This window comes from Amphibalanus amphitrite, unplaced genomic scaffold (assembly GCF_019059575.1).
Source record: "Amphibalanus amphitrite isolate SeventyFive unplaced genomic scaffold, NRLGWU_Aamphi_draft 000006F_arrow, whole genome shotgun sequence".
NCBI lineage: Eukaryota > Metazoa > Arthropoda > Thecostraca > Balanomorpha > Balanidae > Amphibalanus > Amphibalanus amphitrite.
In genome coordinates, this window is record NW_024881502.1 from 2,204,092 (window position 1) to 2,218,655 (window position 14,564).

The 14,564-nt window shown below is 48.0% G+C and overlaps 1 protein-coding gene across 1 annotated transcript in view; it reads right to left on the minus strand.

The window, feature by feature from the left end:
• Window positions 1–4,538, minus strand: part of LOC122377962 — a 33,692-nt gene extending 29,154 nt beyond the window's left edge. Inside the window, exon 1 of the mRNA XM_043358614.1 lies at window positions 4,314–4,538. Coding sequence (XP_043214549.1) covers window positions 4,314–4,538 — 225 coding nt within the window. The remainder of the gene's footprint in view (window positions 1–4,313) is intronic.
• Window positions 4,539–14,564: the final 10,026 nt, after the last annotated feature.

The following is a 14,564-nucleotide window of genomic DNA, read 5'->3' on the forward strand; positions in this document are numbered from 1 at the left end:
ATGGGTGAATAGAATTACCATACTAATCTCTTTATAAGATTGCGTGAATAGGGTGCCGTAAATAGAGTGGGGTGGAATGATAGTACGCCATTTGGTAGCACAACCTTTATAAGATTGGGCCCAAGCTTCGTCAGCGATAATTACAGAAAAACATATACGTTTTAAACATGGAACAACAAAGAACACTGCAGAATAAATAGCAAACTCATGCTACACTTCGCAAGGGACCGACATTTTTGGCGAAGTTTGAATAGGTACAATATGAATGTATGTATACAGTGTACGTATTTACAATATACACGTATATAGGTACAATAAACAATAGCTTTACATACAAACATAATCGACTACATGTGCACTGCATACATTACACATAATATCATCAATTATTCACATGTGATTGTTATTATATTACACTTAAGACTATATGTATCCAGAAAAGTTTGTGACGCATTTACATTTGAATGATGTTCTCTTTATGATTATACAACATACACATATATAATATATATGTGTATGTTGTATAATTATATATTATATATGCATATAATATACTACACATATATACAGAGAAAATATTATACAGAAATGTACAGGTCTATCATGCATGTATGCATGTCTATAGACATAAAAATCTGTAAAGCATTAACATATATACAGATGTGGCATGTACAATGCTTACATATATTTACATATATCTATGAGTCATATATCATCTATGTACAAGTGTCACGTACAGTATATACATATGTATATCATTCTAAGGCTGCAGCCGTGTCAGCGGCCACGAGGTAGTCTGGGTGTTAAGTGTAGGTCTCTGGTCTCTGATGTACACTCGGGGGCAGATTGATGTTCCACCACTCCCTACCCATCGGGCTCCCATGGTTCAGCACTGGCTGCTGCCGGTGTTGCCTGCCCTCAGCACTGCTCAGCACTGCCTGCCAATGCCAGTGCTGCCAGTGCTGCCACTGGCAGCAGCCAGTGCTGAGCCATGGGAGCCCAATAGGTAGGGAGTGGTGGAACATCAATCTGCCCCCGAGTGTACATGGACTATTTTATTTTTCTGTCGGGACCATCCTTGGCGCGAGCCAGAATGCTCAGTTTCAGGTTGTTGCATGTCAGAGGGGTGTGTAGGTGTTGGTTTTGATGAGAGCCAAACGGTGTGTCTATGCGTTTGTTGCGTGCGTCTCCAAGGTGTTCATTGAATCGCTTCCTTATCGAGCGTCTGCTTTCACCGATGTAAAAGGACTGGCCCTCGGGGCACAAAGAACAATCAATCCTGTAGATGGTGTTTTTGAAGTGGCACTTCCCTGCAAGCCCTGCACAGTGCACAGCATGTGTTGCAGCGCCTACCTCCACCTGGACAGGCAGGAGGACTGAAGGCTGATTTAATCAGCTTCTGGCCGACAGTCTCGCCGCCTTTCCAGGCCACCTGAAAGGCAATTTCACTGCGCCTCACGATGCCTTGCACTATGTGGCACAATTTATCGTCAACGAATGGCAGAACGAGTGGGGTTTTGTAGGCTCTAACCTGATCGTGCTGACCTCTTGTGCCTGTGTCTGTCCTGTTATGTGTTTTGGTGGCCTCCTGCCGTGCTCTGTATTTCTGTATTTCTGTATTTATTAGATCGCCAACAGGCCCATCGCCCTTTTACTGACGAAGTCAGTTACACACAAGCAATACACATGATGACAGTACCTACATAAGAATAAACGTTCGATAAAACAAGATCGATAAAAGTAAAGCACGTGAGTATGATGTAAAAGATCACATGAAAGTGCCTTGCGTAATTGTGAAGCCGATAGCGCGTGTTTTAAATGAGTATGAACTACCAGTAAAGAAGTCGGTGGTCGGGTCATGGAGCAAGAATGAGTTGCATGCAGCTGGGATCCTGACAAACAAACATCGTTGCACAGTGTTCACTCGCGCGCGCGGTATGTTCCACAGAACCGTGCTCCTCGTCCTCCGTGCCGGTACGGCAAGACCGAACGCACCGACTAACACATCATTGTCCAGCTTCCCACGATGAATGTGGAATAAAAACATGATATCGTACTGTATGAATCTAGACTTGATGGAGCGCACTTTAAAATGTGAGAGTAAAACCAAGTAGTCCAGGTCGTCAGAGCGCCTGTCAGAGTAACGAGCTAACCACATCAGAAACTTGTGCTGCACTCGCTCGAGCCTTGTCAGGTGAGATGCAGCCGCTCCAGCCCATATGACACAGCCATACTCGATGATTGAACGCACATGAGCGTAGTACGTACACAACATGGTTTTGTGATCAAAGGCGGCTCTGCTGTAGCGTCGAGACAGTTGCATACTACGGATAATCAGTCCTAACATTCGGTTTGCCTTGGCAACAGTCTGGTCAACGTGGGCGGCAAACGTAAGCTTGGAGTCGAGGATTACTCCTAGGTCTCGGACTTCGGATCGGCGCTGTAGGGTAGTGCCATCTAGAGTGTATGTGGCTAGGATGGGAGATTTTCGTAGGGAGAAGGAGATGACATGACATTTGGTAGGATTTAATTTTAGACGCCATGCAGCAGACCAGGTGGAGAGACGGTTGAGGTCGGCCTGGAGCAGTTCTGTGTCAGAGTGGGAGGTGATGCGGTGGTAGAGTTTGATGTCGTCTGCGTACATGATACAGTTGGTTTGGATAAGGGTGGGCAGGTCGGCGGTAAGACAGATGAACAAGAGGGGACCACAGACACTCCCTTCCGGCACGCCGGATCTGACAGGAGCCCAGTCAGAGCACATGCCGTCTAGCACCACTCTCTGACGACGGTTGGTTAGGTAGGACCTGATCCAGGATAGAGCGCGCCCAGTGACGTTGAAGGATGTTTGGAGCTTGTGGAGGAGTAGGATGTGGTTGACACTGGTGAAGGCAGAGGAATAATCAGTATAAATGGAGTCAGTTTGAGCACCAGCCTGGATGGAGTCCCAGCTGTGTTTGAGGAACACGCTGAGGTTGGATGAACAGGATCGGTTGGGAAGGAAGCCATGCTGACTGGAAGGTAAGGACGGGAGAACGTGGGCCAGCAGGGTGTCACAGACGACTCTCTCCAGGACCTTGGAGCAGAGGGGGAGAAGGGAGATACCGCGATAGTTATTAGGATTCTTTTTGTCGCCTTTTTTGTGGATGGGGATAACGTTGGCGTCTTTCCAGACCTTGGGGAAGACAGCCTGAGAAACGGAGAGCCTGCAAAGAATTTCAAGGGGGACGGCCAACTCTGTGGCGCACTCGTGGATAATACGAGCGCTGAGCCCGTCTGGACCACAGGCCTTGTGCTTACTAATGCTGAGAAGCAGCGAGTGAACTTTGCCAGGTGGAATAATGAATTGGTCTAGGATAGGAGAAGGAAAGACAGGAGCATCAGGTAGGCCGTCTACTTGGGGTTCACTAAACTTGGATCCAAAAGTGTCGTTAAAAATGTTGGCGCAGTCAGATGCTTTGGAGTAGGATTGACCGTTGTGAATCAGGGTAGCTGGGCGATGGGAGGATGACTTGAGAGTTTTGATGAAGGACCAGAAGCGTTTAGGATTATCACGGAAATCACGGACGAGGCTCAGTAGGTAGTCGCGATATTTGGAGTCTGCGACACGTTTAAAATCAGATCTGGCTCTGGAGAAGGCAAGGTCATGCTCAGGAGAGGGTTGGGATTTTTCAGGCGATGGGCATGGTCCTTCTCTCTCAAAGCACAACACACGTCCCTGTCAAACCACGGCGGGAGGCGGCGAGATCGCGTCACGGTTGGCACATAGTCAGCAATAGCAGCGTTCAACAAGTCATAGAAGAGTTCAGCGGCCGAGTCTACTTCTAAATCATTCAAAATAGACCACGGAAGACATCTAAGAGCGGCACGTAACTGGTTAAAATCAGCGGCTCGATAGTTAAATCCAGAGGTTCTGGTGACCCGAGGAACGGCTGACAGTTGCACGATAAATCGAGAGCATGTCTCTAGGTGATCCGATTCAAACACACCCTCACCCACAGTCGTATCGATGTCCCCACCCCACGAGAGCACCAAATCTAGCACAGCATCGTTCCTTGTGGGAGCGTGCACAGATTGAGTAAGTCCGTTGATGTTCAGATTCTCAACGAATTGTACAGCTCGGGCGGATCTCACTCGTATAACAGGATCCTCTCCGGCTGGTCACTGCAGTTCCGGCAGGTTAAAATCGCCACAGACAATGACAGGTCTATAGTGGCGCGCAACTTGGCGAGACACTCGAAGATCGCGGTTAAATCGTCGTCCAGGTCGGGAGGCCGATAACAGACTGCCAAATAAGTGGGACGGTTAGTGCCGACCTGTACCACCAGTACTTCTGCGGTGTCAGGCTCCAGGTCGCGTCGCCGGGTCGGGTGCAGCTGGGTTTTGACTGCACAAGCGACGCCTCCGCCGTGTGTAGGGCGGTCCCGTCGTATCCAGGTGTGTTGGTCCCAGCCCAGCTGCAGTTCGGAGTCGGCGACGTCGGCTGATAACCAAGTCTCCGTCATGCAGAACGCGTCCTGGGCGCTCAGATCGGGCGCCATGGCTCACAGCGTGTGTAGCTTGTTGCGCACACTGCGCACATTCTGACAGCGGACGGTGAGCGCGCGCCGATGCTGCTCGGGCCCAGGGTTCAGCTCGACGTCGCCAGCTAATATCAAGCGGCACGTCTGGAAAGATGCATCTGCATTGGCGTAGTATCGACATCTGGCACGGAAGAAGTTGCCCGTCCGTCGGAACTGTGGAATCCCTCTACAGGTGGCGGCCGGCGAAGCAAAACAGCAGCCGGGGACCGACGCGGCCGGCTGTCCTGTGAGCCAGGGCTGGTAAAAAAGCAAAATGCGTCCCCGACCAAAAATGAGGGCGAAAAATGACCCCGACCTTTTTACGATTCATGTATGCAGGCTGCATGCAACTACGATGCGCGTTTCCTTAGGTTTCATTTCTATATTATTTTTTTACGAGCAGTCATATGTACTAAATTGCTTATCAGACTCGCGCTTCGAAATTTCCAGTTTGTTAATTAAATGTCACGGCATCACTCGGTCAGCGGGCAGCGTAACAGACGAAGAACCCGGAAAGGGTAGAGGGCGCTACGATCGTCGAACAGATGCAATAGGTGTCGCTATTGTATCGGTAGCTCACAACGACGACGGCTAGAAACTATCGACCCCGCATGAATATCTAGTCGTTTGTCTAGTCGTATAGCTGGCTACAACTGGTCGTCAATCAACCCCGCTTGAAAAAGCACAGCCGACAGCGGGGTCGGTGTCTAAGCGTCTGTTAGTATGTGTTTGATCATCTAGTTTGATCTAGTTTTCGTTAGCAACTGTCGACGGTAGTTTTGCTGAAGTGAGTTGTGTTTTTTTTTTTAAGTGAGTTGTGGCTACTAATTGTTCATACCCATGTTGTAGGTATGTATTAGGTATAGGGGCTTTTTATGTCCTTGTTAAAGGGGATATACGTTGTGGATTCAATGATATCTTTTACCTTGCGTTTAGTTTCTGCTTTATTTGAAAGTTATTTATTACTGTAAAAGTTTACTAAATGTGGTAATTTTTAACCCCGGGTACTTGAACTTTTACTGGTACTGTGTCCCCGACGACGTCAATAGGACATAACACTTTACCAGCCCTGCTGTGAGCTCTGCGGGCAGCTGAGCACCGCTGAGGAGCAGAGACAGCAGCAGCAAGAAAAACTGTCTGCGGCCCACGTCCACCTCAACCGAGGATCGAACCCGGGCTGACCGGGTGAGAGTCAGAGCAGATAATGACTGGACCACAGACGCTGGAGGGCTATCGGTCGCCGATTCCAGTTCATTCGTCGCCCCCCAGGCAGGCTGGTGCAGGGCTCGGCGCCGCCATTGTGTCGGGGTCACCCTGCATGCAACCGGCGGCTAAGAACCCGCCTGGAGGCTACAATTGCTTGATGTAGAGGTCCTACTGAGTCCACCGCACGTCTGGATCACCACTGCGTGTCACGGACACAACAAACGATCGAAGTCCGTACCTTTCTCATTAAAAAGGGGGAAAAGAACGGAGCACTTCAAACACGACCACCGTGGGGGCCGATGGCGCTCTCACATTTTAAAGTGCTCTGTGAAGTGTGGCTCGTGGGTAGCCGTTTGATTGGAACAGGTCATCTACCTTATGGAGGCTGCGCTCGGTGGGGTCCCCTGGTGACGATAGTCTCAGAGCCCGCAGGTATTGGGACCTAGCTGTTGCACGTTTTACAGACATAGGCTGTGCCGAGTTGAAGTGCAGAATGACGTTGGCTGACATGGGTTTGATGTACAGTTCGGTGGTGTACTGCCCTGTTTCAGATATTGATGAGGGTGTCCAGGAAAGAGAGGGCCCCTGTGTCGGCCGTATGTTCCAAAGTGAACTTTATTGATGGGTGGACGCTGTTTAGGTACTCAAAATAGTCAAGTAAGCTAGGGAGCCCGTGATTCCATACGCCAAACACATCATCAATATAACGTAGGTATAGAGATGGCTGAGCTCTCGCTGAGCTTAGGAACATAGACTCAAGCATGTGCATGAAAGTGACTGCCAGCATTGTCAACATTGTCACAACATTGTCTCACACAGAACTTCGTGCGTTTCGGGTCACAATACTTCAGACAGCAGACCGGGATAGCAATGGGTAGTCGAGTAGCTCCACCGCTGGCAGTCACTTTCATGCACATGCTTGAGTCTATGTTCCTAAGCTCAGCGAGAGCTCAGCCATCTCTATACCTACGTTATATTGATGATGTGTTTGGCGTGTGGAATCACGGGCTCCCTAGCTTACTTGACTATTTTGAGTACCTAAACAGCGTCCACCCATCAATAAAGTTCACTTTGGAACATACGGCCGACACAGGGGCCCTCTCTTTCCTGGACACCCTCATCAAAATATCTGAAACAGGGCAGTACACCACCGAACTGTACATCAAACCCATGTCAGCCAACGTCATTCTGCACTTCAACTCGGCACAGCCTATGTCTGTAAAACGTGCAACAGCTAGGTCCCAATACCTGCGAGCTCTGAGACTATCGTCACCAGGGGACCCCACCGAGCGCAGCCTCCATAAGGTAGATGACCTGTTCCAATCAAACGGCTACCCACGAGCCACACTTCACAGAGCACTGCAGGAGGCCACCAAAACACATAACAGGACAGACACAGGCACACGAGGTCAGCACGATCAGGTTAGAGCCTACAAAACCCCACTCGTTCTGCCATTCGTTGACGATAAATTGTGCCACATAGTGCAAGGCATCGTGAGGCGCAGTGAAATTGCCTTTCAGGTGGCCTGGAAAGGCGGCGAGACTGTCGGCCAGAAGCTGATTAAATCAGCCTTCAGTCCTCCTGCCTGTCCAGGTGGAGGTAGGCGCTGCAACACATGCTGTGCACTGTGCAGGGCTTGCAGGGAAGTGCCACTTCAAAAACACCATCTACAGGATTGATTGTTCTTTGTGCCCCGAGGGCCAGTCCTTTTACATCGGTGAAAGCAGACGCTCGATAAGGAAGCGATTCAATGAACACCTTGGAGACGCACGCAACAAACGCATAGACACACCGTTTGGCTCGGGTTCCGGACAAAAAGTCAAATGATAAAAGGTAAAAGGATGATTAGTCAACAGACATTACGTCAAAAGCAAGAAGTCAAAAATCTTAAAAGTCAACAGGTAAAATGTTAACAAAGAGGAAAGTCAAAAGGCAAAAAGTCAAAAAGGATAAAACGTCAAAAGATAAAAAGTGAAATAGCCAAAAAGTCAATGAACAAAAAGTCAACTAGCATAGAAGTCAAAAGACAAAAAGTCAAATGGACATAAGGTCAAAAGACAAAAAGTAAAAACGGAAAAAAGTCAAATTGCCAAAAAGTAAAAAGGACAAAAGTCGAAAGACAAAAAGTGAACAGGACATTAAGTCAAAATCCAAAAAACCAAAAGGACAGAAAGTCAAAAGGACAAAAAGTCAAAAAACAAGTCAACCGGGCATGAAGTCAAAATAAAAAGTCAAAAGGTCAAAAAGTCAGAAAGACATATAGTCAAAGTCCAAAAAGTCAAAAGGACCATGGACCATGGCCCGCAACCGCGGCTCAGCTGGTCACACGGGCATGCTTGGCTGAAATCTGACACACATCCGTTGACACTTACGTGCTAGGTGGGAGCTCGCTCGCATCGTAAGGTTGTCATGAGGCAGCGTTACATGATCCTTCGAGACAACTGGCTGTCCCAGGCGCAGTTTACTAGAATTATTTCAACAAATATAGTAACCCGGAATGTTATCGATACGAAAGGTTCGCTTGTTCAAATTTCCTATATTGTGTAGGGAGACGTTTCTCATCAATTGATTCCGTCACGGGTTCTATACGTATAAGCGATTTCACACTTTTGTTATAGTTCAAGCGTATTGTATGGTACAATTGGTACAATAGTAGAGCGCGTCGTTTCTTTTAGATAGGTGGAAGTTGGAACGAGAGGCAATTGTGTAATTGTCGGATTGTCCTGCCTTGAAAGGAACGCTCATATCAGCATCAACAGACAACAACCTGTTAATATTCACGGACTGCATACAATTAAGGTGACCAATTTTCATCGAAATGTATAGGTCACGTTATCGAGATGCGATTGCTAAAAACACAATTTTTTTAGGACCTCGGAGCTGTGACGTCCAAAGAGAGGTGACAAGTATAGCGCATTGTGGCCACCAGTTACTGTCCCTCTCCTTCATCTTTGCCTCCGCCCTACGTCTCCTTATCGGAACTGCCCCCCCCCCCCCCCCCGCCACCAGCAGGCACAGTACGCCAACTTTATATAGATAAGCTCACATTCCCAATATACTTTTTAAAGCAAAGTAAAAATAGGTAGGAGCGTTCTAACTTATCGGTAGTGTCGGGGACGCGCCGGACGCGCTATGCGGTGCAGCCGGCGCGGCGGCCGGGGATCAGGTGGCCCGGCGCGGGTCAGTCGCCGACCGGAGACGCGGGCTGCGGCGTACAGTCACCAGCACTTGCTACTAATCACCTCGTTTTTGTTCAGTAGTTTGAAGACCGATCAATTGTCAGTCGCGCAAGATACGTCAAACGATCCGTTTGGTCCTCCGATTTTCGAATATCTACCTTGTTTTTGTATATTCGAAGCATTTTGGGATGGGGAGCCAAAAAACCTCTTTTCTGCCCTAAAGTGTGCCCCAAGAAGTCGTAGAACCTAGCCCCGCCTCTGATCCACAGACCACTAGTGCCATCTCTTGTCAGCCGAACAAGCCGCAGAAGTAAATAATGTCACGTGACCTTTGCACACGCTACAATTACTACGCAGCTTCAGTGGGGGGAAGCGGGGCGGAGGCGTGGAGAGGGACGCGATCGGTCGGCTGGGGTCAGGTCGCCGAGGTCAGAGGTCATCCGCCGGAGGGTGTTTGAGCGGTTGGGCCGAGTGGGCTGGGGCCTGCGGAGTGGGGAGCGCCTGGACCTGTCTGGAAACAAGCCCTACAACGCTGTGACAGTGGAGAATATTGTGAGGAAAGAGAGAGAGAGAGAGAGAGAGAGAGAGAGAGAGAGAGAGAGAGAGAGAGAGAGAGGGAGAGCGAGAGGGAGAGAGAGAGAGAGAGAGAGAGAGAGAGAGAGATAGAGAGAGAGAGAGAGAGAGAGAGAGAGAGAGAGAGAGAGAGAGAGAGAGAGATGGAGAGGGAGAGGGAGAGAGAGAGAGGAGAGAGAAAGAGAGAGAGAGAGGAGAGAGAGGGAGAGAGAGAATGAGAGAGCAAGAGAGAGAGAAAGGGAGAGACAGAGAGAAAGAGAGAGAGAGCGAGAGAGAGAAAGCGAGAGAGGGAGTGCAAAGAGAGAGAGAGAGAGAGAGAGAGAGAGAGAGAGAGAGAGAGAGAGAGAGAGCGAGAGAGCGAGAGAGAGAGAGAGAGAGAGCGAGAGCGAGAGCGAGAGCGAGAGCGAGAGCGAGAGCGAGAGCGAGAGCGAGAGCGAGAGAGAGAGAGAGAGAGAGAGAGAGAGAGAGAGAGAGAGAGAGAGAGAGAGAGAGAGAGAGAGAGAGCTAAGAAAGACTGGAGGGAAGGGATAAGGACGGGAGGAGAGAAAAGAGAGAGAGAGAAAACTGAAAAGGAAAACCAGAGAGGGTAAAATGAGAAAGAGGGCAATGGGTAAATCAGTGAGAGGGAGCGAGAGAGGAAATATTTAGTTGTGTCAGCTTGTTTCACATGTAAAATGCAAATTTGCTTTCCATCATTACAGCTTCGGATTGGAAATTAAATCTTAGCAACCTTGTGATATACCTACGTTGACGGGATGCAGTAGCGGCGGTACACCTTCAATTAGGGGGGGGGGGGGGGCTCTGTGCCGACTTTTGGTCCTATTATTTCCATGCAACGCTCATAGGGCTAATGTTGAAATGCCAAAATCAAAGGGGGGCACGGTGCCCCGGTGCCTTCCCCGTTCCGCCGCCTATGACGGGATGGGGACGCTTTTATGGTCGTCGTTGGGAGCTCGGCACTAATGGGAACTTGGGATGATGTTGAAGGCTTCGCAAATGTTTCATAAAAGATGTTATTTTTTTGCACAGCCTATTAAACATTTTTTTTTTTACGTTTGCTATGAAAATGTTAGACCCAGTTCCTTCAAGATCAGGTCTACGACTCCACAGCTTACAACAGGAGCTAGCTAACATGAACAATTAACCCGCGCCGTGTTGGTGGCATGAATTTTCCATCGAGTGCTGGGGGGGGGGGAGGCGTTTTACGCCCCTCCGTCTAACTCGGCTCCTGGGCCACGTAGCGACACGCGGTAAGCGACAATCGAAAGAGCGTCAAAAATAAGGAGGAAAACACTCGGTCATTTTAAGGTCAGGGCAAAGGTCAGGTCACCAGGGTTCATCAAAGGTCAAATTTTGTTGAGTTCAACGATTTCGAACACCCGACGGCTAACTCGGGAACCAATAGAGCTACAGCGCCGCTGAAAAGCGCATTCGATAGCTCTTTTAACGCTTTTTCGCCAACATGTCCTCAAATTTGACTTCAGATCAACGGTTTAGCCCCCAGAGGGCACCGCTCTGATTGACCTCAAATTTGAATTTTGACCTCAGATCAGCGGTTAGCACGTCTCTGTCAAAAGTCAAAAACTGCTGAAGACCTTTTATGTCCTAAAATGACCTCAGGGACACACACAGGGGTCACAGGTGCAATTTTCCGATTCAGTGTGTCATGTTTACCTATGGACCGTTGTTTGAGAGGGTGTAGAACGAAATTCGTCCAAAAGAGGCGCATTTCAATTTTCTCCCATTGACTTATACCTAATGGAGCAGTCGCAAAACTGACCTGACCTTAGGTCACAGACATAAAAAATCCGAGGTATCCATTTTATACATACTGTTACCCTAAGCAACTACTGAAGGTTTTAAAGTGATCGCTCAGTCGGTGTAGCTACAACGAGCTTTCGAATTTTTTTTTCTGAGGTAAGGTCACTTGACGTTACCTGGTGACCTGACCTTGAATGATGCTACGCGTCGCCGTTTTTGAGATATTCGCGAAAAACCTGAGGGGGAAGGGCGTAAAAACGCCCCCCCCCCCAGCCCGGCGCGGGTGGTCGACATAGCCACTCGTACTGAACAAATGCCTTTAACGTTTCAACGGTTGAATAAGGTGAGAGGATTGAGGTAGGCTTGTATCGGATTTTCTTCTGCTTGTCGGTAGTTTAGGTTGAAGTTAATTTCGCGAGCTGTCCATAATCATTCAAGAAGGAAAATTCAGCTGCACATCGTTCGGGTCAAAGTAATACCAAACATTCTCAAATTTTGTTACGAGCGAGCGAGCGCAGCGAGCGAAGTGAGTCTTTTCAATATAACGGAAAAATCTCAGTATGAGCGGCCCGGCCCGGCCCGGCCCGGCCCGGCCTGTAACGCTTTTGAGAGGCTTATATCTCAGCAACCGCTGGACCGATTGGCCTGCGGTCTTTTTTGTTGGGTAGCCCCATCCCTTCTACCCCGTAATTGACTTCTTTTGATACATCTCAGTGACCGTCGTGGCACGTGCCACGTGAAAAGTCAAGGGTGTTCAAGCTGTTTTGCAAAAGTAGTGATTTTGAGAGGCTCATATCTCAGCAGCCGCTTGGGCGATTGACTTGCGGTAATTTTTGTAGGGTAGCACCATCCCTTCTACCCAAAATAGGATACTCTCTATGCATGTGGGTCACCCCCAGTGCACGTGCAAAATACAACACTAAGAGGTGCCAAATTTGTTCCCATTTCAGTAACTCAGTAATTACTGGGGCGATTTCGCTGAAACTTGGCATACAGGTAGGCACCCACCAGGCAATGCATTCCCATGTGTTGCGGTTAGGGTGCTACTGCACGTGCGCACGTGCAGGGGGCGTTTCCAGATCTCGAGAACGGCTGGGCCGATTGCGCTCAAATTTGGTACACGGTTGGGGACCAGTTAGTAGGGTGCCGTGCAAAAGTCATTTTGGACCCCGTTTGCACGTGCGCACGTGCAGAAAGCCGCTTCCAGATCTCAGGAACGGCTGGGCCGATTGCCTTCAAATTTGGCACACCGCTAGCGACCGGTTAGAAGGGTGCTTTGCGCAAGCCCGTTGGAAGCACCCTCTCGCCCTTCCGCACGTGCAGGGCTCACTATCTCGCCCGCTCGTTCTTCGCCCAAAAGGCGTTTTACTGGTAGTAATGAGCCAGTAGTCTACGAATAAATTCAAAAAACAATTAGAAAAAGAATAAGCGGACCGGTTTCGTCTATCAAAGACTTCTTCAGCGCTTTTTCAAAAACGTATAAGAAGAAAACTAGCACAGTGACAATCGTTTGAAATAAAATTGGATTCAGTAAGAACTAAGAACTTCATTGTCCGAAAACCGCTGACAGTTGATAGCTCAATGACACTTAGAGCCGTGCATAAGGAGGCGTGAGAACACTCCTCATCTCGTTCTATTACGAGAGGACCATGTCATGGCGTGAGGAAGGTGTTCTCAAAATAGATGACACTGTATGAATGAGCAAATAATTCGCGCCCCGTTGGGCTGTTGGCGGACCCTACCACCTGATGGGGTGGTGCAGCCGTTTCGCCCTCCACCTGAGATCTCGGAAATTTACCGACCGATTTTAAACATTCAAAGAGCGTTTGATAGCCCCACCAGGGAGCTACCTTGTTACCAGGTTTCGTTGACCTAGGTGCAGCCCATGACGTCACAAGTCAGGTCAAAGGTCGCATTTTTCACCGATTTAGTCTAAGGAATGCGTTACAGGCAGTTAACACATCAAATAAAAGGCATGTTATCGAAAAACATCGATGGAGCGTTGGTTGTCTAATGCATATGTTGCCTAAAGAGGTCATTGATGCCAGGTCAGTTCACAGAGGTCAGGTCACTAAGGGTCACAATATGAACCCAGCTATGCTAGGGTCGTGTGATCCATGTTTTATGGCCAATTTTACATTTAAAATTCAATGGTGTGAGCTAGACGGCCATTGGGGCCAGATTAGATTACATTCTGGTGGAGGTCAGGTCAAGGTCAGGTCAAAGAAGGTCAAATTTCAAAGTTGATAGTTTGCATAAAAGGGATATCTATTCGATGCAGATCATCACAGGAAATCCAATGGTGGCCTTTGGCTTGCTTTGTGTGTTCTGTGACGGCTAAAAATTGAATTTGAAAATTTTACGTAATAAAGTTTGGGTAGTTTTTTTTTGCCATAACTTTGCTAAAAATGGAGCTATCGAGTTTAAGTTTCGCATATCTAGAGCAGATAGTTCTATAACATATATTTCAGTTTTAATTTTGAAAGTTGTTGGTATTTTCGGGGTGTTATACTTCTATAGTTTTGATGGTCAAAGTCAATTATTGTTTGGAAATAAGAGTTTACAGTTTGGTAGCGCTGCTTATTTTACATCTTTTTGATCTTGAATATTTTTCGTTATCTTCAAAACTGTAAGCGTGACAGCTCTTCCCGCTAAACCTTTTATTGGGTCGAAAATGACAGAAAATGGCATCCCTCTGACGTCATTTGTGACTAACCTTTCATAAGAGCTCTGGAAAAATTTGGTCACAAGGTGTAAAAATGATGCCCGTAGGGGTCTTGAAAGCTTGGTGGCGACATTTGCTATACTTTAGGAGATATTGACTGAAAAGGAGAGAGGGGGCCGTTTCGCGCCGCCCTCCCCCTCAACGGGGCTTTCAGTTGCTGCTCTCACATAACTCTTGGTTATATTACAACGTAGTGGAATTGCAAGTGGCAATATCCTAAGCTTCCTGCCAGCGCCGGACCAGAGTTTAAACATGCAGGCTGAATTTTAACATTTAACTTTTGAATTTTTACACCGTTGAGCTTTTTAGAAGTTGTATGAACTGTTCAACTCCTTTTTTGGCCCATCACAGCGGGCTTGTATGTCATTTGTCAACCAAAATCGAATTAAAAACTTTTTATTTGGTCTGGCTACCTCGCTTACTTCTTAACTGGATCGTTAAGTAGCTTTTGATTGGGCACTGCCCACGTTGTCTGTCTAGCTTTTCGTGTCATAGACACTGTCCATGACACGAGAAGGATTGCTGACATCGTTTGTCGCGGTTGGATAATACCAATCCAC